The 24703-nt window shown below is 38.3% G+C and overlaps 3 protein-coding genes across 7 annotated transcripts in view; 1 reads left to right on the plus strand and 2 right to left on the minus strand.

The window, feature by feature from the left end:
* Nucleotides 1-987: 987 nt before the first annotated feature.
* Nucleotides 988-3673, minus strand: LOC131311013 (cation/calcium exchanger 4-like). Its single transcript, XM_058338318.1, has one exon. It carries the CDS (start codon nt 3206-3208, stop codon nt 1250-1252), a length of 1959 nt encoding a protein of 652 aa, XP_058194301.1. The 5' UTR covers nt 3209-3673; the 3' UTR covers nt 988-1249.
* Nucleotides 3674-4606: 933 nt separating this feature from the next.
* Nucleotides 4607-24703, plus strand: part of LOC131311412 (aldehyde dehydrogenase family 7 member B4) — a 57084-nt gene continuing 36987 nt past the window's right edge. Inside the window, exons 1-16 of one of the 3 annotated variants that reach the window (XM_058338867.1) lie at nt 4608-4747; nt 4852-4988; nt 6816-6902; nt 7074-7205; nt 7506-7578; nt 7871-7893; nt 7980-8043; nt 8240-8285; nt 8519-8699; nt 10005-10181; nt 10285-10453; nt 11194-11330; nt 11446-11543; nt 12018-12167; nt 12352-12420; nt 12518-12694. In XM_058338867.1, the coding sequence (XP_058194850.1) occupies nt 4645-4747; nt 4852-4988; nt 6816-6902; nt 7074-7205; nt 7506-7578; nt 7871-7893; nt 7980-8043; nt 8240-8285; nt 8519-8699; nt 10005-10181; nt 10285-10453; nt 11194-11330; nt 11446-11543; nt 12018-12167; nt 12352-12406 (1632 nt within the window). In that variant the 5' untranslated portion in view covers nt 4608-4644 and the 3' untranslated portion in view covers nt 12407-12420; nt 12518-12694. Of the gene's footprint in view, nt 4748-4786; nt 4989-6815; nt 6903-7073; nt 7206-7505; nt 7579-7870; nt 7894-7979; nt 8044-8239; nt 8286-8518; nt 8700-10004; nt 10182-10284; nt 10454-11193; nt 11331-11445; nt 11544-12017; nt 12168-12351; nt 12421-12517; nt 12695-24703 lie in introns of those variants that run through there. The other 2 variants (XM_058338868.1, XM_058338869.1) reach the window with 2 other exon arrangements.
* LOC131311414 (uncharacterized) lies at nt 15513-17400 on the minus strand. Of its 3 annotated transcripts, none has more exons than XM_058338872.1 (2): nt 16956-17400; nt 15513-16301 (listed from the first exon to the last, which is right to left on the minus strand). In XM_058338872.1, exon 2 carries the CDS (start codon nt 16298-16300, stop codon nt 15743-15745), a length of 558 nt encoding a protein of 185 aa, XP_058194855.1. In that variant the 5' UTR covers nt 16301; nt 16956-17400; the 3' UTR covers nt 15513-15742. The 3 variants fall into 3 exon arrangements, with proteins under 3 accessions (XP_058194855.1, XP_058194856.1, XP_058194857.1); XM_058338873.1 differs by having other exon boundaries at nt 16910-17384; XM_058338874.1 differs by having other exon boundaries at nt 17184-17365.

Genomic DNA, 24703 nt, shown 5'->3' on the forward strand with positions numbered 1-24703 from the left:
CAAAGAAACTTAAACCCCCCACAAACTTAAGTTGCAGTACAGTTGGGTTGCACCATGGGAAGATGAGTATTGGAGTGGGGAAATCATTAGTTACTAACAAACTTAAACCCCCACACTGCTATGCACGATCGAAAAAAAAAAAAAAACACTTGTTCTTCATACTTACAGTTGGGAAAACACCTTCACCTTGCCTCAACTCATCCATCCTGCACTCCTATGCTTGCCTTCCTGGTGAATCAACTGAGGATTTTGCGCCCCTTCCCTTTGATTTTTGCTCCGGACCACACCCTAACTCGTGATCAGAGCACACCAGATGAGAGAGAGAGAGAATTGAGAAGTAGCGTGTAGTGAGAGAGAGAGAGGGGTGTGAAAAAATGACGTAGCAGGTGGGGTAATAGGTCGGTCTACCTGGAATGTCTATTCTGCCCGTCTTATGGGTTGAGATCTCACGCGATAAGCACACGAGGTTCTTTTCCGTCAAAATGCTGAGTTCCGTTATGTATTGGATCACATAGGTAACAGAGTGGAAGTTGAGGGGATGAAGTCGCCAAATTAATAGTTTAAGGACGAAGTAGAGAAAAGTTGCATAATTTAGGGGATAAAAAGAAAAAAAAAAAAACTCTAACTTTTTACAATATGTGCATAAAATGGCTGCTTTCAGAAAGTTTTATAACTAAAATAGTGGCCCACCTCCACCTCCAAAAATTGACCAAACCCAAGAGACGTTATTTCGGAGTCCTTGACAGTAAGTCAAATGAATCCACCGACATTTAGATTCACACCCGACCCGCACCCGACACTCGTATCAGAGTCCATGTAACAAAGATCTCCAGCTTTCGACTTAGTCTTGTATGAAGAAATGCTCATTTGGTATATTTCACTGCCGACGTTCATGATGTATAGTAAAAGAAAAGATTGGAGTAAGAGAAAACACGCTAAACAGGAGAAATATATCCTAAGAAAAATGCAAGAAATTGTGAGGTCGAGGACAACAAACGGAGCGAATAAATGCTTATAAACTTGACTAGATTTTGGAACACAGGCTCTGCCAAGTTTTTCCTCTCTACAACTAACACTATACAAAGTATATAACCTTCAAATCGATGTGTACAAAGCATCTGCTTCTGGAACATAACACTCAATCCAAATACCTGGTGATGATGAAACAGATCAGCCCCAAAACTCCACTTCCCTGATTCAGCAAATCTCTCAATACCTGCTCTTTCCTGTGTATCGGCTGCACGAAATGTCAAGACAATTGTACGAGTCCAGTTGCGCCAATTACCCTCAAAGAGAGAAATATAAAATAGAGGGCAATGAGGCCAATTCCAAGTCTCTTGCTAGGACGCATATCATTCCGTGGCAAAACAAAAAGTGCCCAGATAAGTCCTGAAAACAGAAATCCCATAGTAAAAACCAGGCTTCTGTCTTCAGGAACAATGTATAATCTAGGTTTCTCTGACCAAGCTCCAAGCAACAATGATACCCCCAAACCAATGAGGATGTTGAACATAGGACCCGCGTAGCATCCAGACAAGGCTATCTGCACGCCGTCTCCGCCGTTACTTGCCAATGCGACATTTGACACCAAATCACCCATTGAGTTCCCCCATGCCAATACAGTTAATCCTAGGATTGAGGGATTAACCCCCAGAATCATGCCTAGACCTACCAACAGAGCTACCAGTTCGTTAGCAATCATGTAAAACCATACAATACTCATCAAGAAACCACCCAAAACCCAGGGAAGTAAGAACTTCTGAGGTGGACGATCTGATCTGGTGTAGCGATATGCCAGAACACCGAGTGCACAACCAATGGAAACGCCAAGAAAGTAAGCAACTTTTTTGCTTCGAGAGCCCACACTGTCTTGGGTACTCCAGAGAAATGCAAGAAGTATTGGCGCCAATGAAGCACTGGCCACAGCATAGGGTTTGAACCAAGTTTCTTCTTCGACTGCAGGTATTGTCAATTGACGTGGCACTGTTAAAGGCAACTCCATTAGTGAACATAGTTTAGCGCAGGAGAATGATGAGTGCTCAGTTTCTATGCCATCGTCTATCCAACCCCACACAGGCCTCTCACCATCAGGCCCCTTGAGTGCCTGATTCGAAAATATTGCGACATTTGACGCCCACATCCACTGAGGCAATGAACTGTGGGAATGGATTCTATCACTTTCCGTGTCAATCTCAAGCAAAGAGCTATAGACAGAGTCATTCTCTTGGTTCCCTTGGGAAAACACACTTCCTCTCACCGGAAGCAGTGGCGTAACTGCATCCAATTTCAACCTTCGAGCATGTTTCATCAAAATCTCATTTGCTCCAACCGCAAAGGCATAAACCACGTAAATAGAGACAAATGCAATGGCACCCCAGACACTTAACTTGCCAACAAACAAAATCAACGAAAGCGATACAAGAGTTATTATAAAGAAACCAATATCTCTTATAAAACATTTCCGGTCAATTTGAACATCCATATCAGCTACACAAAGGGAAACAGTCCCAACAACTATGCATGTTACGAAGACTGCCCCACCCAATACACTATTTAGACCCACTTCACCGGAGCCTGTCCCCACAAAAGCAGCAATACTAGCAAAAACATCTGGAGCTCCATTGCCAAGAGGAAGAAGAGTAACCCCAGCAACTGTTGGAGATAACCTCAATAGACTAGAAAGTTTCTCCAAAGAACAACAGAAGTAATCAGCCGCAGTGTTACCCAACAAATAGAACAACGCAGCTAGCCAAATAGCCAATAATACATAAGCCAACGCATTTCCATTACAATCGCAATAGAAAAACTTCACGTAATCAAAGAACCCACCGGAGGAGCACTGGGGGTGCGCTTTCAAGAACTCACAGTGGGTTGCAAAACCCTCGTGGTTGAACAATCCAGTGCAGGATTCGGGGTTATTTACTATCAAGCTATCATTTTGACCAGCCCCACCTACAAAATTTGATGAATTAGCACCAATTTCAACCATTCTCCGGTGAACTACGACTGAATTACTTGAACCCACAAATGAACCACTGGTCCAGCTCCACTGGGGATTGGAAACAAAAGCCGATCGCCTGAGAAGTGGGTTCCTCAAGATATCTCCGCGGTTATAAAAGAAGAAAATCAAGATTAGGGCACAGAACCCATTCAGTATACCGCGAAATTGGCGGTGTTTTCTACGGTGAACACGAATCACTTCTACCATTTCTAATCTACCTCAACTGATTCACGCAAATAATTCACAAAAGCCAAAATTCAAAGCTTAATAGCCAATTAAAGAAGAGTCAATGGGTTTCGATGAATGACCAACGAAAACCCAATAACTTTCTCAATAGATTATCGCAACTAATTCACCAAAGCACCGAGTCAAAGTGGCATAACCAACAAAAGAGCTGTCCATGGGTTTCGATGGATTGCCAACCAAACCCTAGAACCAAAAATTCGATGGAGATATGAAGGAAGTGGTTTTGAGATATGGAAGTGAAGGAAGGATGAAAAACAACAGCTCTCACCAGCGAATTTCGAAAAGGCTTGATGGCTTCAGGTAAGGGCTCGGGAAAGGGTAGTTCAATATAGAGACAATGGAAGATTTTGATGAGTGCGGAGCTCTTGCGCGTCGTCTTGGGCGAAGTTTCTTCGAAAGGTCTTCGACTCTTTCGTATGCGGAATAATAAAAGAGATTAAATTCTTTTTTTATGGAGGTCAAGTAATTTCATCTACCGACTCAATTAGACAATTGCTAATTAAAAGAGGTAGAGTGAACCTTGTAAATATACGCACAAACCCAAACTCCTGATGTGCGAGCCAAAGAGATTAAATTCTAGATTTATTATATTGCGTTACGTCGTCATGTTTTGTTGATTGAAACCATTGTTTTACAACGTAACGCAATGTAAAGAATTTATTCTCACAATAAAATGCGATGAGATGTACCACAAAATTTCCAACATGAGGAAATTCTAAATGAAGTTTAATGAAATATTATTGAGTGCTCTTTCAACAATTCTGCAAACGACCTCTTTCACCAGACGAGTATATTCTGTAACGGGTTCAACAAAAATGTTTGATCCAGACGACGTTTTAAAGACCAATGCTACAGAAACTCGGAATAATTGTAACCCCGTTTGGTTTGAATTTGGAAGGAAGTTTTAAAGAGTAAAAGTCCTTGTTTTGCACTCGACAAGAATGAAAGAGAGCTGAATTTCTTTTGTTTGGCTTTTAAATGGCACATGAGAGAATAGGTCATTCCAATGAGTTTATTGGGCTGAATTTTTCAATGGCAAATGATTTTGACAATTTATTTTTTTTATGATTGCATTATAAAATTTATTTTTTAGTATAAAAATTATACGTATATTACAAGACACCTTTTTTAAAAATTATACATAGCAAAATACCTTAAAAGTCAAATTTTAAAATGTCATCGTAAATAAAAAACAGAATGTCAAAATCATTTTCTTTTCTTAATACACTTTTACACTTTCGTACAATCATTAGTATTATGATATCATCATATCAACTTTGTTTGTGTAGGGTCACCTAAATTAATCATTATCCATAATACTCCATACCCATTTCCAACTTTTCATAGAAGAGAAATCGACAACGGACGAGGTAACTTGCGAGAGAGAAAGTCCTCTGATGATACGTCTCTCCCTTTATTTTCAGAAATCCAATTCTGCATTTCGTCTCTTCTCCAATCTCCACCACACTCTCTCTCCTCACTCTCTCTCTCCAATTCGAAGTTCGTATTCCCCTCAATCTCTCTCTAATTACCAGACATTCTCAATACGATCACATTCACACACTTAATTTTCGTTTGAGGTAACATTTTTTGGTTTAACAGACAGATGAGTTTCGCAAAGAAAGAGTACGAGTTTCTCAAGGAGATCGGCCTCGGCCCTCACAATTTGGGTTGCTATGCAAGCGGCCTTTGGAGGGGAAACGGTCCAGTAATCACCTCCATAAATCCTGCTAACAATCAGGTTTGGTTAATCTGCTTATCGGTTTCTTGAAATTCGAGTTCGATTGTTGCAAATTCGTTGGAGGATCGAAGTTTGAATGTGCAAATTACTAGTATCATATATGGATTGATGACGAATTACGGTGATCTCCGTAGGAATTTAGCTCACGGATTTCAGTATGGATCTTTCTTTGGTCTATTTTTCTTAAGATGTCAAAGTTAATGAAGCTGTAATGGAAATGCTGCAAGTGATTCAGATTTTCTAATTATTTACTTAGAAGGCTTAATATAAGTTATAAACATGTTGCTTATCCAAAAGAAAAAAAAGAGAAGGAGTTATAAACATGTTTGGTGTAGCTTTTTACAAGCTTGAATAGAAGTTCAAACTGTTTGGCTAGATAAGTTGTAGAATACTAATAGCTTATTATTGATTGAAAGTCTACATTGTCCTACACACCCAAGGATTGCCCCAGTGGTAAGGGTGACTGACTGACTTTGGGAGTACTCCCTTGGTAAGAGGTTTGATTCCCCACCGGGTGAGTACCCTGATAGTAAGTGGGGCCGCAACTGGTGTGGCCGCGCTAGTTCCCCCGAGGTTTGGGTTTCGCAGTTGGGTCCAATTGTGGCTCGGCTGTAGGGCTGTTCCTCAGTTATCAAAAAGAAAGAAAGAAAGAAAGTCTACATTGTCCTTAATGATTCTATATATGTAATTGAAAATTAAGGAGTTTTTTGTCCATCCGTAACTTTGCCAACTTAAAATAAGTAAAAAAGTTGCGAATTTAAAATCTCATTTTTTTTAGTCAAATAAGCTGAAGACTTAGAATAAGAAGTCATCTGTAATTGTTAGCAAACACTCTTCATTAGCTTTTTTCTTGATACAAATAAGCTATAAGACAGCTTATAAGTGCTATCAAACATGGTCCAAAGAGAAAAACCGCCTGGAAGTCCGAGGGCCTTTAGAGTCAGATGGTTTGTCAAACACTATTACGTCTCTCTTACATCATCGAGGGGCTGGATTTTAGATTTGTGTAACAATTTGGCTGGTTTGCTAATGGTATGGTTGATTCTTGGATACTTGAAGCAAACAAGAACTGTGAATAGTTCATACAAGTAACGAGTACCAAACTTTGCATTGTATTGGCATGAGTAGCTGCTAGCAAGGTTGGAATCTGACACTTCATATAGATTACTTACTAGTGAGATCAGTGAACTTCAGGAGATCACAGAAAATTGATACAGGGAATCAGGAATGTATTCATTTGGTAACATAGGTTCATTCAACTTTGTAAAAACTAGGGTTTTTCTCAAAAGCAAAAGAAAAAGCAACAGAACTGTTATAGATTATTTCATTTTAAATGAAGGAAAAGAAAACCTACATTGTAATAAAAGAGTATGAAGTGTCAAGTACTGCACTGCTTTAATAATTTTTGGAATCACCAACAGGAGGTGGGAAGATTCTTTTTGTGCGATGCAGGAATATTTAGAGAGATGCTTCCTCACACATATTGATGCAATTCAGCTATCCCACTTTGATTCTTGGATCTTATTGTGTGACAGGATGTGGTTTACTTGTGGACAAACAGTGTCAGTTGTGGAGATAAAGAGTGTTAAGTTGGTTGCATGTAAATTTATTTCCCTTTTAGATTCTTTAAAATGGTAAATATTTAGGAATATTGTTGCACAGCCAGAATATATAATCGTGAAACCAAGGAATTTTTATCTCTACTTTTAATGCCTATTCTGCTATAAGAATTTATATTTGAATTCTCTAATATGTTCATTCCGCTGCAAGAAGGCTTTTGTCATGCACTTCAATTGAAGTTGTTGATCATTTCTCTTCTCAATTTAGGCAATTGCTGAAGTTACAGAAGCTTCCACTGAAGATTATAAGGAAGGCATGAAAGCTTGCTTTGAAGCGGCAAAGACATGGATGCAAGTGAGTACATCATCTAACACTGTTGCAATTAAAATTACATTTTTCAATTTTTCTGATGCTTTTGTAGGATATATTAGTTGTGATGAATTGGTATATTTTACTGCTTCGACTTTATCACTGCAAAAAGATAGAACCTTTGCCTCTTTTTAATTGGTTCATTTCCTATCTCAGATTCCTGCACCCAAGAGAGGTGAGATTGTTAGACAGATTGGTGATGCACTGAGAGCCAAACTTCAGCAACTTGGTCGGCTTGTCTCTCTTGAGATGGGAAAAATACTTGCTGAAGGAATTGGGGAGGTTCAGGTAGGCTATGTTACTTGCCACTCCTCTCACTAATAAGTTTTGTAGATTGATCTTGCAAGTGAAAACAGAATGGAAGATTTGAAATAATGATATACCGTTGGTTGTTTCCAAAACTGCCCATCTGAGTCTGTTATTAAGAATTGTTCTTGAGAATATAATCTTTTAAGTAACCATTGGTTGCATTAATATTTATTCATGTGACACATCATTACCTTCAACTGAACTTCCTGAAATTGATTTATGTACAGAAAATATGAAACATGCCTGTTTAGAAATCGGACTGATTTATTCTTGCTGCAGGAAATTATTGATATGTGTGACTTTGCTGTGGGGTTAAGCCGGCAACTGAATGGATCAATCATACCTTCAGAACGTAAGCTCAAATTCTTACCCCAATTGCAAAATAACAATTGTAACAAATGCCACCTTTCTTTTGGTGGTTGTTCTAAGATTCTTCAAGTTTATTTTTTCATCATCGATCTTTTATCTCTTTGGTTTTTTAATTTTCTTACTCATTATGGTGCATCCAGAGTGTGATTCTTTGCTAGAGATTGTTCTTTCCGCCTCTTAAGATTATTCTTTTTCCTGAACAATTAACTGATGTTTGGTTTTCTACTCTGCCTATGGAATTTATTCTGAAATAATACCGGTTACGTTTTTAACAGGTCCAAATCACATGATGTTGGAGGTGCGCTGATTTTGAATGTTTTGGAATTTGAAGCGAAAACTTAGACCCATCACAATTTTTAATGTGCAAAACACTTTTTGTCACAGATGTGGAATCCTCTTGGAATAGTAGGTGTAATTACAGCTTTCAATTTTCCATGTGCTGTCCTTGGTAAGCTTTTTTTTCCTTTCTCAACAAATTCGCACTATATTTTCTGCTGGGTTGCTTCATTTTCTTGACAAACAACATCAAAGGTCTCCTTTTGTGTGGGTTGACAAACCATCTAATAGAATTGCAGCTGCCTTATATTGTGATGTAACTGAATGATATTTCAATTCATCACATTTCGTATAATGTGGTTTTCTAGGATGGAATGCCTGCCTTGCACTAGTCTGTGGGGATTGTGTAGTTTGGTAAGTCCGAAACTCCAGCTATTTATTTGTGTCAAACTCTGCAAACGAGATTCGTAGGCTTTATTTCGTCTTCTTTCTAAGTTGAAACTTTCTTTTTGTACTAAGTAAAGTAGTTACATAGCTACAGACATTTAGCAATGTCGTAGATTCAACCAATATACTATAATTCTTCTGCTTTCCTTTGATTTGTTTACTGTTGCCTGGACTTCTCTTACAACAAAACAAAATCTCAGGAAAGGTGCTCCGACAACACCTTTAATTACGATTGCGATGACAAAGATAGTGGCTGGGGTTCTAGCAAAGAACAATTTACCAGGTGCTATTTTTACCTCTTTTTGTGGTGGTGCTGAAATTGGTCAAGCTATAGCAAAAGATACTCGCATACCTCTTGTTTCATTTACAGGAAGTTCAAAGGTATTTCTATATTTTCCTCCGTTGGAACTGTTTTTTTAGAAGAAACATAACTATTTGTAAAATCCTTGCATAGATGCTTGATTTCATGGTGTTTTTGGAGTTTCGAGATCACTTTTTTCCTTCACTTGTGCTAATTTTACTTGTTTCTACTTGTCGTGATTCAGCTTTTTATAGTTACATTACATCTTTCTTTCTTTTTTCTACAGAAGGTTCTGTAGCTTTGTTTTGCATGTTCGTGCTGGAACATGCCATTATTTTGCTAGTTTGTGCTTCTGTACCTATTAGTCCACAGTATGTCACCTGAATCTGTCCTAATCTCGCAACAGTCTCAAGCTCTTTACTGATCCATTGATTTATTTTCCCTAGTTTTTTTGGGCTATAGATGTTCATGAGAGGATAAATCATCCATTTTGCAAGTAGAAGCGTCGTGGACCAAACACCCTTTGTCGTTTCCTTTTTATTTCCCTCTGTGCTTGTGGCCTTTTGGACTGAGAAAGTGTTTGTGTTTTGTGTCCTGGGACTCATGTCGTCTATGTCGCATAAGGATTTCCTTTACTCTGTCTGCTAAACAAACCAGACAGTGGAAACAGTTTCTAATTCCTACATATTTCGCAACAGTTCATTTAAGAAACAATAAATCTCAGGACACATACATTTTTACACATATCTTGCACATACACTTTTATGGAGCCCACATCGGGTCCCACCAATATGATCCGAATGGCTCATTATTTTTAAAATAATGTTTTAAGAGTTTCCGTAAAAAATCAACTCGATAGGATATTGGTGAGGGCTTTTTTAGAAATCGCAGGGCGAATCAGTCCTCTTAAAACATTATTTTAAAAATAATGAGCCATTCGGATCATATTGGTGGGACCCGATGTGGGCTCCATAAAAGTGTATGTGCAAGATATGTGTAAAAATGTATGTGTCCTGAGATTTATTGTTTCTTAAATGAACTGTTGCGAAATATGTAGGAATTAGAAACTGTTTCCACTGTCTGGTTTGTTTAGCAAACAGAGTAAAGGAAATCCTTATGCGACATAGACGAAAGTCCGAGGGCCTTTAGAGTCAGATGTATGTGCAAGATATGTGTAAAAATGTATGTGGGCTCCATAAAAGTGTATGTGCAAGATATGTGGGCTCCATAAAAGTGTATGTGCAAGATATGTGTAAAAATGTATGTGCAAGTAGCATGACTGTTTAAGAAACTTATTTTATTCCTACTTGTAAGCTAGCTGTATGATTTTACTTCGTATCAACTGTCTGACATTTACTTAACATCTTTGACTTGCCCAAATGCAGGTCGGTCTAATGGTTCAGAAAACAGTGAATGAGAGATTTGGAAAATGCTTGCTAGAATTAAGTGGAAATAATGCTATAATTGTCATGGATGATGCCGACATCCAACTTGCTGCTCGCTCTGTTTTATTTGCTGCTGTTGGGACAGCTGGCCAGCGTTGCACGACATGCCGTAGACTGGTAACACAACTTTTAGAATTTGTGCTGCAATTTGCCTTCTTTTTAGTACTTAGGATCCAAGTTCTTATCATTATTAACTTTCCTTCTGTTTCTTGGAATGAAGCTGCTTCATGAAAGTATATACCAGAGAGTACTTGACCAACTACTCAAAGTATATAAACAAGTTAAAATAGGAGATCCTTTGCTGAGTGGTACCTTGCTCGGGCCACTGCATACTCGTGCTGCAAGGGAGAATTTTGAGAAGGGAATAGAAATCATCAAATCTCAGGCATGTACTTACTTTTGTGCCTAAAGCTTTTGTTCTCAAATTGTAAACAAGTTGTCGAAAACAAAGGCACTGTTATGTTAGCATAGTATAAGTTATTTTTTTGTATGATTGTTTCTTGCATTCTTTCAATTGACCGAAATAAGAGGTAGGAAGTTGCATTTGTGTCAGACTATTGAAATAAATTTATATAAGACAATTAATTGTGACTTGTCATATACATGTTTTCCAATTGTAAACTAGTGTCACTTTCTCCTGTCTATGTGGCAACTTTATGCCCAGCTTTCCTTAAATCCCCACCCACCCCTCGAATTTGATTTTCTTGCGTGTATTTTGCTGGGAATCTGGGATTTTCATAAGGGTGTAGTCTGGCTGATTTTTTGCTGGGATATGGACTATGAAGTAGTTATAAATTGCTAAAGGTAGGAAATGCTGGCATTCTTTAGAGAACATGAGCGCCCAGTTCCGTACGGAAACATCCTCACTTTTTGCTAGTGCTTATCTGCATTGATATGCGCTTGTTTGTAGTTTTGTACTGTGTAGAATGCAATAAATAAGTCGAAACTTTCTATTAGTTCTCTCTTAGAAGCTCGCTTGTGTGCATTTTTAAAGCTTAAAGTGTATCGTATCTGCTATTCCAGTGGTTGTTTCAAAAAACGTTCTGCTGCTCTTGAAATTATAGGTCTCTTGATCCTTCCTCTGGTTGGGGCCTAAAAGTTCTCTTCATCTAATGATATTTTCAGGGAGGGAAGATCCTCATAGGTGGTTCAGCCATAGAATCAGAAGGAAACTTTGTGCAGCCTACAATAGTTGAAATTTCTCCAAATGCTGATGTCGTGAAAGAAGAACTATTTGCTCCAGTTCTTTATGTTATGAAATTTCAGGTACCTTTTCGAGAAGAGGTTTCAGTTCTCTGATTGGATGAGCTGCTTCAGTCTATGTCCCACCCCATATTAGTGCCACTGCTATTCTTAATGGTTCCTGAACTTTTGCTTGCAGACTCTAAAAGAGGCAATTGAGATCAACAACTCAGTACCGCAAGGATTGAGTAGTTCTATGTTCACTCACAAACCTGAAGTTATCTTCAAATGGATTGGGTGAGTGTTTTTACCTCGTAGACACTAGGTTTAGCTTGTTTCTTTTTGGCCGAAATCATGAAGAGGTGGTATTGTTGACCTACTTTTCTCCAAATAGTGTTTTCTCTTTTTAGACACTAGTATACTACTAACTTAAAGCTGAATATCTACAAAATTAAATAGGCTCTGAACATGGGTTAGAAATTTGACCACACTTGGATAGAAGGTACCTCTTCGACAACCTAATCTTCAAGTCTAATGTAGCCTCTTCACAATTTTTTCTCTGTTATGAATCCTCACTTGGTGATCACTGGTTCAGTGGTAAAAAACTCAGCCTACTAATTTCTGCGTTGTGGATTCGAGTACCAGGATAACCACTTTGTGAATTTAATCCAAAATTAGGTCTACACCCAATCTATCCCTTCCAAACACCAATTATGAATACTGAATGGGCACACTTTTTGTTTAACCTTCACATGGGTGGAATTGGTGCAGGCCTCACGGAAGTGATTGTGGTATTGTAAACGTAAATATACCAACAAATGGTGCTGAAATTGGTGGCGCTTTTGGTGGTGAAAAAGGCACAGGTGGTGGCCGTGAAGCTGGAAGCGACTCTTGGAAACAGTACATGCGGCGCTCAACTTGGTAAATTTGATTAGCTTCTCTTAGCTGATAGTATTGATTATCATAGCTGATGCTGAATTTTCTGGAAGCAATATAAGAAAAAGAAAACCTTTCTTTAAAATTTTATTATCAAATGTTAGTTCTTTTTATTGCTTGGATGTTGTCTGCATTTTTTAATGACCTACCCATTTACTGTTCCCCACAGCACAATCAACTATGGGAATGAATTACCATTGGCACAAGGAATCAACTTCGGCTAGCGCTTTTCTTTCTGGTAAAGTATATTAATCACTACTCCATTTATGAAACAATCTTTCATCCGAGGTACTTTTTATATTTTTTTTATGGTAATCTGGAACCTATCCCACCAGTTGCAACCTTGGATCGCGTGGCCGCATCATAAGCCAAAGCCCCCTTCCGCAGCTATTTCACACAAACTTTGCACAGCAGTGGTCCTTTGGTTGCAGAGTTGATACTCATGCTGGCCCTTTTGCTCCCTCCCTGCAGTTCTGCAATTGCCTATTTCAATAATTTCAGCTGGTCTACAGTTCTACAGAAAACTTTTTCCGAGCACCTCTTATGTCAGACTGGTAAATTGTTAACTTTCACATTACCGGAACTCATAGCGTTAATAATATCGAAGAAAATACTACCGATGAGTGCTGGTACTTTGTTTAACTATATTATCAGTATTCTGTTGTTTGAGTATTTCGCTTGAAGGTTTGTTTAAGGGGGCTCAAAGAACTTCTTCTATAATAGAGGAAATAAAGGTCAAAGAAAGTTGACAGGGAATCAGATCAAATCAAATCCTGTTGGTTGAGTATAATTAGTCATAGAGTGCGATTTGTTTTCATAAACTAACATTATCTACATTGTATGGGGGCTCAGATCAAATCCTAATTCTATCATTCAAAATTGATACCAGGGTGTAGCGTTTAACAACCTGTGGAAACATAAAAACAAGGCCCTCAAAATGTTATGGGGTTGTTTGGTAAAGATTTTGAGAGAGGTTTTTAGGATAATCTGAGAACTTCAAGCGAACAAAGAATATGTGACTTCCATTTTGTCCATATGATCCGTGATTCATTAGCTTTTGTCGTTTTCTATTTGTCATCTATTGTCAATGTGTTTTGAGCTAGATTTGGCTTGATTTATTTTATTCAGATTATTTTTAATTTTTTTGAAATCTGTTACTAGTATTTTGGATAATATGTGATATATTATTTGTTTATTTTTAATTCTTTTAATACTAAATCTTGCATAAGCGTGAATAGCTATGCCTGATAATGAATGAATGAATTGTGATTGCCTTACTTTGTAATGTAATTTAATGCTGTCACGGTGATTATATGCGTTAAATTCATATGCTATGGGTAACCAACCGAATGACGAGCGCATATCAAATAAACATAAATAACAAATTAGATCGAAATCAGACGTGATCACCGTAATATTGACATTTTGTGATAAAGAGATATGGGTTTCATAATACCCCATCTTGTTAGGTTGGGAATCAATATGAAACTCCATGCGACCAATGATTATAAAAACCTCCAATCATGATGGTAGGTAAATATAGACTCCCACCTAAAAAAAAACTACTCAATAATTACGTGTCAAGACAACCAAAATTTTAGGTAGAATTTCCCAAGGCGGGGGGTCACGGAACCCTCAATCAATCAGTTAACAACGTGCTACCTTAAAATATACTGAGTATTCAGTACAAGACAAGACGATTTCTTTGTCAGTCAGTCAGTCCCAATCATGGAGCATACAACTTGCAACAATCTATGAACCAATCTACTTGTATTATGGGAATCAATTTAGAACTAAAGAATCTCTTGTCTGAGAATTCCTCACGTGATTGCCTAAGACTTTTTATACGGTCCACTGTTTGATCTTCTAGGAAACGATTCCAGATTTTAGTTTAGCAGTAACAAAGATACGTAAAAAAAAAAAAACTCTACACGAAAACAAGCTCTAACTTGACGATAAATGATGTATATATATATATTTTTATCAACTTTGATCTATCTCTAGTACGAGATGATCTCCTACATCTCCTACTCCTGGTGTCGAACCTAATCATACAACTATGAAGTACCCTGTACACCAATCAATCTTAATTGTCAATCACGAGGGATTTTGGGGTGCCGAGCGGATATCGCGATACTTCTCGGTGATCCTAACCACCCAACATATTTTGGATGACTCGGACTTATTCCCTCTTTCTCTCCTCACCCCACCACACTCTCTCTCCTACTTTTCTCTCTCTAAAATCTAGATCGTCCAAAACATGTTTGGATGACTAGGGTTGCTAACGGAGTATCACGTGTGGTATCCGCCTGCACCCAAAAACTTCTCATTGATGACTTTGGTACTGAGAAAAGTCCGGAGTTTGGTGTTTGGAGCCCACTTGCATTGCATGACTCCTACTACTATTTTTGGCGAATCTTGCAATTTGCAAAAAATACCTACCCCCTCACTCAATATAGAGACAACCCCATATCAAAAGTATGCGCCCACTTTCATAAGGTTCGTTGTGCCTTTAGATTGTGCTTTTAAACAATTGAGTCAGAAAAGCACACAGAGGATAACAGAGCATTGCCAGCCCTGCCAATAGCAAGATTGCGGCGCTCCTTTTCAAACAGAAGACAAAAGAAAGTGTATCCAATTGTATTGTTCTCACTCAAATTCGGCCAAAACAATTCCCCAATTTCGTACTCCATCATACTAGTTGTGTAGAACACCATGCTACATTGATTATAATAAAACCAAAACCAACAAAAGAGTGCATTTCTCCCCCTCAGAAGACTGGCTTTGTTTGGTTTAGATTTTAGAAAGTTATTTTTGAGAGTTGGAGTAGTAATGAGTGGAGAGAGATAGAGAGAAAAATTTATTGAAAACTGTGCCGAGAGTTAAAAGTTACTCTCAGAGTGTTAAACCAATCGGAGTGCCTCTAATTTTCAAACTACTTGCCAAAAGCAAAAATCAACGGTATTGGAAATTACTCTTCTTTCTCCCCACTCATATAACACACCGCGTGGTACTCCCAACGAATGAGAAACTATAACACGCATAAGATGGGTCAACTCTTGTTTTCCACTCATTTAACGAAAGTATGTCATCATCCTTATGCGCTAAACTTGGAGGCGAAACTACTGGACAAAGTACTAGATCCCACAAATTTGTGAGCTCAGCTCCGTCTTCTAATAAGTCTGGTTCCTTGGCCTTAACTTGCCAATAGGGTTATAGGTAGTCAGCAGGTGGTTGAACTTGAGATGCTCGCTTAATAAGCTATGCATCATGTGGTTTTACCTCTTTTATTCCATCTTTTGTTCGCCCAAAAGGAAAAGACAATCGAAATACAATACTAAGAAACAACAAATTCCGATGGCTAATAATTGTTCTGTACTACACATATAAAGCACTATCTAACAATTTTTCAATTTTTCCCTTCCCTTGCGCGGCTGCTTTTTTGAGATCAAATTTTTGACTTTCTTTATTTCTTTTTATAACACACGTTGTCCCAAACCTGTTTTGCATGCATCTCAGACTAGTTCTTGCAGTTGTTTCTTTTCTTACACGTACTTCAATCATTTGTTGCCTTCTTCTTCCTCTTCAATGGAATCGATACCTCGAAACGATGGCGAATCAACCAAAGACAGAGACAGAGTAGGAATACAACTTTCAGACCGCGAAAACTTTGCCGAACGATCTATCATCCCTCTTCCGGCGGCTCCCTTCGTCGGACTACACGGCATCGACCTCAATGATCTCGGAGAATCCGAACGTCGCCTGAGAATCTGCCTCATCGCCGATATCAAGTGAACCGCTGGATTTGGCGGTGGACCAGCCGAATTGAACTTCTTGCAAAAGTTTATGTGCTGCGTTAAGGCCTCCTCGGTGCTTATCATCGGCCTCTCGCATCGGACGATTTCGTCCTTCACCGCCTCGGCGCATAGGCCGCAGATCCATTTTCCGTTGTATCGCGCGCGTATGCGGTCAATGTATGCCGGCGTGCACTCCTCTGTTAATCCACAACAGTCGCATTTGACGGAGTCCACTTCGATTTGAGTGAGTTTCGTTGTTAGAGTTTTTGGTGCTTCCGTCGTTGGCATCACCATCGTTTCGCTTATGACTGTTGCGGACATCCTACAAAATGAACACAAACTCGTTCCAATCAATTATTCATTCGGAGTGGATCTGTTACGTGAAGAAAAATGACAAATTGATCAACATGAATACTAAAGATGATGAAAAAAAACACGCTACGAAAACTCGAAAATGCCACATATTTATTCCAATTCTTGATTTCCTCAATGAAATAAGTACTGGAATTGAAAAAATCCAACACAAACAAAAAAATTGTAGCCTAATCATTCGAATTAGGGGCTGCCCATCAAAAAATAATAAAAAACCATTCAAATTAGGGATAGAAGTCAATAAAAAGGAATTGATGAAATCCAAAACGTCCAACAATCTCAGGTTTGTCACATAATGATTCGAATTAGAGGTGGTTGTTGTTTTTGTTGTTTATATCAAAATTTATTAGAAGCTTCGATACCATGTTAAGAAAAGAAAGTCAAGAAACTAGCTTTCAAAAATCAAATATGTAACACAATTCTAAATCCAACACAAGCTCACAATTGTTACGTATCATATAGATTAGATTAGATGTATAACCAAATAAGCTGAAAATCGTTTAGATAATCATTCAAATTATATATATATATATATATATATATACAAGAAAATCACACCAGTTATGAGGGAGCGAATGCCATTTGCCTCGAATTACGTAATTACCAGCAGAAGCAGAAGCAGAAGCAGAAGCAGAGGAGGAGGACAACAAATCAGGTTTTGTTGTTAAACGAGAGATCTCTACTCCTGCTTTAATTTTCTCTGTTTTTTGGGGGTTCCTCTTGTTATCTCTCTTTCTCCCACTCTCCTTCTTCAACGTTGGCTTCTTCAGGAATGATAAATTTGAACATCAAAGACATTTCAACGCAAGAAAAAACAATCAAGATTCAGTACCGTTTCCTTAGAACACAAAATTTGAGATATATCTATTCGGAAATCAAAGAAACAGATAGATGGCTTGCTTTTCGCTTCTCATCTGCAAAATCCCCCAGAAATGGAGAGAGAGAGAGAGAGAGAGAGAGAGAGAGAGAGAGAGAGATGTTGTAGATGTTGTAGAGAGAGAAAGAGGAGGAAGCAATGATTGATTGGGGGTGTGGGGGAGGGAAATGGGGCTAAGCTAAGCTAGGTATGTATAGGAGGAGGGGGGAGTAGTAAAATCCACGTGAGCGGTCTTTTGTGTGTATCCGTCCACCAGCTCAGCTGTAGTATCGTGTTCGGAGAGACTTTCACATACTATTTCGGCTCTAATTAACGAGAGACCAATCTACGCCTACCACGTGTGAAGTGCCAGCTAGCTAGCTAGCTACTTGTTTTTTTTATTTGGAGTTTCTCCAATTTTTACTACTGGCTTTAATTAAACTTTCATTGACTCCCAATCCAACACGACAGACAGGTTAACTGGGGAATTGATCAATTAGCGTGCCGTAATTGGCATTTAATCCGTTCATGACGGTTAAAAGTTTTCCAAATATAGGAGTGGCTAGCTAGCTTAATACAGATGTAGAAAGCTTGTGGGGTTGTTTTCTCGGAAAGGTTGTTTGGTAATGAGCGGCGAGAGACAAATAACAAGAAGGGAAAAAAATTGAAATGGTCCCTATAGTTAAGTGTTTGTGTCAATTTGGTCCCTGTAATTGTAATTGGCTCGATTTACACTATGTACTTTCCATTTTTTTTCAACTTGATCCAATTACTAACTACCGTTAGTCCGCCGTTAGTCCTTTTAACAACAAAATCAAATGGCCCCTTTTTTGGGTTAAAACAGTAATTCTCTCATTCCCCTTTTACCCTAATATTAAGGGTGTACACGGGTCGGGCGGTTGGGTTTAACCCCCGACCCCGACATGGCGGGTAACTAATGTTTTAGGCCCGCAAATCGAACCGAAAATGGATAAGAACCGTCTGCGAGCCCGATTCTTTACGTCGGGTCAGGTCTGACCAGAAACTGAATTAATCTTCATGAATTGGTCGGGTCGGGTAAGAAACGCACCAACCCGGACCCCAAACCAAAATTTGATTTTTAATAGAAAATGAACCCATGCCCGTCCGAAGCACATGTTCGACCCCACCCGGGACCCTTCGGGTTGGGTCACGGGTGGATGGGTTTTTTGCACAGGCCTATCTAATATACATCTGAACCAAAACACAGCTCATTCTTTCATTCTCCATTAATAAGAAGGCACCACAGAAGAAATTTGGTTATAGTTTTCTGCAAAAAGTTGCGCTCTAATTCAGTATTTTCATGATCAGCATTGAGGCAACATAACCACTGGTATTGTTTACCTGTTCAACTTGTGGACAAATATTGAGATGCCTATTTTTCTACATAGTATTGAAAATGCATATAGAACCATATTCAAAAGTCACAACATGACATAGATCCAAAAGTCACAACATGATAAAGAACTATGTCCAAAAGTCAGAATATTACATAAACTCAGGGGTTGTTCGGCTAAATAAGCCAAGTGGCTTATTTTTTTGTTCTTATTCAATTTTTTTCGCATTTGTTAGTTTTTTTGTCAATTTTTTCGGAATTATTATTTCGTCATGACGAGAGGAACCTAAAAAGTAAAAAATTACTATTGAAATTCAATTTTTTTGAATAAAGAAAAAAAAAATTGACTTATTGGCTTAGTTTTGTCTTTATTTAAAAGGACTAATGGCGGACTAACGGCAGTTAGCAATTGGACCAAATTGGAACAAAATGGAAAGTACAGAGTATAAATCGAGCCAATTACAACTACAAGGACCAAGTTGACACAAACATTTAACTACAGGGACCATTTCGGTTTTTTTCCCTAACAAGAAAAAAATGTGATAATAAGTCACAAGAAAATCGGATCAAAAAAAAAAAAGAAGTCATGCGAATATCATTGAATATATATCACGCACAGAGAGAAGGAGAAAGCTCGGAGACCCAAGAGAACAAACCCTTCATTTCGACAACAGCTAGCTAGATTTAAAAGAAAGAGAGAGAGTAATTAATAAGCTAGCAGATTTGAGTTGTAACCAATAAATTAAGGGTTAGTCGATCATAAAACATGCGGCCGGGTTCATAATTTTTTAAAAGTTTTTAGACTGCACCTGAGAAATTTTCAAGTTGCAAGAAAAACATGACTACAGTACTACTACATTATGTGTCATCGCTTGTGCAATTTGTGAGATCTCTTCATTAAACAGGCCTATGCCAATTTTTTCCCGAGTTTTTAAAAAATTTCACAGCAAATTAAAAAGACAACTCTACTGGGGCTAATTAATGAGTTGAACGAACCGAGAAATTGATTGTTTGAGCTTCATTCGAAAACTCATTGAGCTTTGAAATTATGTTCAAGGTAAACTTATTGATGAGCCAATGAATCTCAAACGTTGAGCTTTGATGATGCATGCCGATCATGAACCAACCTCAAAGAACTTGAATATTTTAAGCACCTTAAAGTTTAGTGAGTGGAGTAATAATTTGTTCGAGCTTGATTTATACAAGTATAACGAGTTTTAAGAAATGTTTAATTTTAATTTGTTGTACAACAAATTGATGTTGAACGAGGTTTTAACCGAGTTCAAATTTGAGTATGTAATTTACTTCAGTTAACAAGCAGGTTACAACCAATTAGGGCTAGCTTAGTTGGTCAGGATTCTTACATCTCACTAAGATGTCAAGAGTTCGAATCTTCCTACCTGCGTGTATGTGTTCTTTCCTTTGTATTTGTTGGAGTTATTTCTCTCCTTAATGAGAGCTTGTAGTTGAGTTGAACTAATAGTAATGGTGGTTTAGTTGTTGAACTTGGTTATCTCGTGGACTCTCACACCATGGATGTAGTGTCCCATGATTTGTACTTTGTATGTCATACATGATGTAATTCTCTTCTACCGATTGGCTTAGAAAACAAACCAAACATATTACAATTGTGTACGGGTGCTAATCGAGCTAATCGAGCTAATCGCAACATTGTTCAAGCTTGGCTTGACTCCTTGTTACGTGTTCAAGCTTGGCTTGAGTTTGAGAACTTTTTTAGACTAATTGTTCAAGCTTGGCTCGAGCTTAAAATTTTGTGTTCGTAGTAAGCTTGGCTTATGAAACATAAAAGCCAATCTCGAGTGAGTTTAATTCGTGAACTTTCGAGCTTTCGAGCTTGAGCTTTAATAAGTTCATTAAGTTATAAAATAAAATGGATTAATTTAAAACCATAAAAAATAACCAGCATTATTAATTTAGGCCAAAAAGACTTATAAACATAAAATTCAGTTACCAGCAACCATTCATCAAATTAATTAAAGACCCTCAAAATAAAACTTGTCTTAAAATGATCTGAAGCAAAATAAAGAAAACAAATTCTTAATTGCCTCCTAACTACCTCTAAATAATATGACTAAGTTCTATGATTCATAATCAAAAAATAAATAATGATAAGGCTTCTTCAATGATTCTTATTTGAATGCAATAGTATTGTAAATTAAAATTGATGGATATCTCTATGAAAGGTTGATTCATATTGTAGCCGGTCGAACATAGAAGTTTCGCTTAGAAACGACCGAGCCCACACCATGCCGAGCTTGGGCCTTGTGCACGGCTCCCGTCCCTGTTCTTCGTCGACCGTCTCATTCACTACGGGCTCGTCAGAAGACTACCTCGCGCTCGGCCACCTTTCTTGCGGGTCCCTTGTGACGCATCCTCCCCCATCGGTCGCGTGCCAGGTCGGCAAAGGCGTGTTCGGCCACCCGCGGAGCACGGTCGCTGCCGACCACGACTGCCCGCTGATTTGCATGCCTTCCCATGTGTAAAAGCGGTTATAACAGAAGATGATCATGGGCGCACATGGGTGTGCCAGCTCAGCCCTAAAAACGGTTACCAGATCTATTTGGTGACGTCGTGATGACACTGCTTGACCCGCGCAAGGCACGTGCTGGTGCTTGGAGAGCAAGTGAAGGAGCTCTATAAATACCTAGCAGTGGAAACCCTAGAGAGGTACACACTACATACTCACTCTCGTAATCTTCTGCTTACGCTCTCTGCACTTTACTCATCCTCGCGCCGGAGGGCCTTGCCGGGACAATCCCCGGCCTGGTCTTTAGTCGTGCGCTCATTGTGCAGGCGAGGAGAAGACTCGACCATCAATCCACCAGCAGAGGAGGAGATCGAGGATCACGGGCCACACACATATCTCATAGTTTGGGATATTTATTAATGTACCCCTATATTTTTAGTATTTATGGAATGATCTCTTTATTCACTAGCCTATCGAGTCAAACACCTATATGTTTAAACTTGGCTTGAATTCATAAACAAACGAAAAAGCATGATTGAGTTTGGCTTATATTTCTAATAAACTAGTTTGAACAAGCCAAAAGTCGAACCGAACTCGAGCTGTTCGATTCATTTAGCAGCCCTACAATTATCCGACCACACGCGATATGTTGGGAGCCCACACCTTCTCATTATTAATTTTGGGCATGGGGTAGGGCAAATGTCGGATATCCCTAGCAGTGATCCTCGTCGATCTCGATCGGCTTCTTGTCTTGTTTATAAATTGTCCGACCACACGCATTCACATTAATCTCTCATTTTTTGCTTTCTTAATTGGGAGCTACTATTTCCATCCCAAATTGCTTCTCCACTGCCAAAATTCTTGCAATTTTTTTGCTAAAAAAATAAAATATTTCCGTTCGTAATTATTTGAATTTCTTTACACCAAATTAAGATATATACTTCACGAGTTCTTCAATTTAGTGTAAAGAAATTCAAAAAAATTAAATAAATCATACACTAAAGCATAGGACAAGTAATTTGGAACGGACGCGGGGGCTCTGCTGCCCACCATGGGCAGCAGCCCCAACCCACACTCACATACGGCACCGTTTTATCAAAGGAAAAATAAATAAATTCTTTCGCTTGCAATCCTATGGAGCAGAAACGTGATTATGAGAGCCCTAGAGTTAAAATTTAATTATGTCTCTTTAGAGTAATATGATCAGAATAATATGATCTTCACGTCAATTCAAACGGATTGAAAATTGGAGCACTTAATTTTTTAATATATAAACGGTCTAAAAAATTAAGTGTGCCACTTTTTAATTCGTTTGAACAAGTACGAATATCTTATTATTCTAATCATATTATTCTAAAGCATCATAATTAATTTTTATCTTTAGGACTCTCATAATTAAGTATCTGCTCTTTATTTAGGATCCTGTAGATCAGAAACGTGATTATGAGAGTCCTATAGACAAAAGTTAATTATATCTCTTTAGAATAATATGATTAGAATAATAAGATTTTCGTACTTGTTCAAACGAATTAAAAAGTGACACACTTAATTTTTTAGACCGTTTATATATTAAAAAATATGATTAAAAAATTAAGTGCTCCAATTTTCAATCCGTTTGAATTGACGTGAAGATCTTATTATTCTGATTATATTATTCTAAAGAGACATAATTAAATTTTAACTATAGGGCTCTTATAATCACGTTTCTGCTCCATAAGATTGCAAGCGAAAGAGTTTGTTTTTTTTTCTTTTGATAAAACGGTGCCGTGTGTGAGCGTGGAGTGCCGTGTGTGAGTGTGGGTTGGAGCTGCTGCCCATGGGGGGCAGCAGAGCCCCGCGAGCCCCGCGTCCATTTGGAACGGAGGCAGTAGTATCATTAGTCTACGTTTTTGGTTAATAATAATAATGCGAGGTTGGGCCAACCAGTGATATATGGGGAGACCGAAATTATTGCAATATAGTACTCCAGTATATTCACTACGAAAGGGACCTCCACTGAACATGGTGAAGAGGGAAAAAATATAGTAGTAAAAGACGATACTATCATTCGTGAATTTCACCAATTAATAAAAAAAAAAGAGGGAAAATGTTGCTACCGCGAAACATTTTCTATTAATTGGCAACATTATTCATGTTATAACTGTTACATCGAGTATTTGTTCTTGTTGAACCCTTTCAGGATCGGTACATACATATAACAGTTCATTCCATCTAATATATTTTTGTATTCTGTTCAAAAAAGATAACTCGAAACAACCAAATGGCTCAAGTTACCCTTTTCTTTATTATGACATTTCTATGTATCTTAGCCTTGGTTTTTGTCACAAAATTAATTCCAACATTTTCTATGGTAATTACCTCTTTTTTAATAATAATAATAATAATAATAATAATAATAATAATAATGTTCGACTAGGAATAAAAGTGTGGAAACATAAGAGTAGCCTCTTTTTTTTAAAAAACGGTAGGAGTTGTATTATATCAAAAAACAGTCGAATACATCGAAATTGGATATCGTTCCAAGGGGAGTAAATAACCAAACAAGAGGCCTAGCTACCCAAGATCACCCACTTGAGCCTCGCAACCAGGCTTTGGCAGCTAATTGGCCATGGCCGACCTCTAAACAGAGAGAGCAACACAAACCCTCAACTGTGGCAAAGATAACCAAAAGAACACTAGAAATCCCACACAGGGGGAGGTAAACTCTCATTAAATGGAGAGAACCAAACCAATAAAACCTAAAACAAACGAAACAAAAAAGAGACATGAATTTTTTTAATAAAAAAACGGCATAGAACGCTATCGCCACACCGGAGCCGTCAGCTTATTCACCGGGTGAGCAAAGCCAAGCCGTCCCATCTTCAAATCTTCACAAGATCGGCCCCAGCAAGGCCGGACAAGCAGACAGAGGAAGGAGGTGGAGGGTGATGGTGGGGGACAGGTGAGGGGGAAGGCAAAGGTGGAGGAGGAGGGGAGGCACAAGTGAAACACAACAAAATTAGAAAGTGAAGAAGAGGGAGGCGCGAGGAAGGGGGAAGGTGGAGGTGAGGAGTGGCGGCCACCCCCACCCCCGAGTAGCCTGTTCACATGGCAAAGGAACACCACACAATTAAATGCATGCAAGTTTCATGTGTACGTCGGGACCACTAGACAACGAGCCTACTTAGAAAATAGGAAATTAACAAGTAGTACTACGAGTTAAAAAAGTCGGAGGAAATAGAGAGAGGAAATTAATAGATCTAGAGAATCAAATCATTCTGTGTTGTCAATTTAGGTTCGCGCGGTTGCAACATAAATTTATGCATGTGAGTCATGTGACAAAAAAAAAAACCCGGCCAAAAAAAAAACCGGCCAAAAGTAACTGAAACTCGCTCCATAGGAAAGGGGAGATGCACTCTTTTAACATTTCAAAACATATCGTTGGTAATTAACCTTCTAGCATATTCTTTCTAGCTAGCAGCTAGAACCAAAATCCAACTGATCATATTTTCCTCTCTCTCTTTTTTGGTCTTTTTGCTGGACATTATCCAAATCTCTCATTGGGTAGCTTGATTGATCTTTACTTCATCTCAAGTTTGATACGAAAATTGTCAACTTCTGCGCATTCCACTAACGTACGTACGTACATATCCGGAATTCAATCAAAAAACTTAA

Source organism: Rhododendron vialii, chromosome 12a (genome assembly GCF_030253575.1).
Source record: "Rhododendron vialii isolate Sample 1 chromosome 12a, ASM3025357v1".
NCBI lineage: Eukaryota > Viridiplantae > Streptophyta > Magnoliopsida > Ericales > Ericaceae > Rhododendron > Rhododendron vialii.

What these genes read in the sequence shown, in the direction of transcription:
- LOC131311414 (XM_058338872.1), bottom strand. Translation starts at nt 16,300, where the DNA reads ATGTCCGCAACAGTCATAAGCGAAACGATGGTGATGCCAACGACGGAA.
- LOC131311013 (XM_058338318.1), bottom strand. Translation starts at nt 3,208, where the DNA reads ATGGTAGAAGTGATTCGTGTTCACCGTAGAAAACACCGCCAATTTCGC.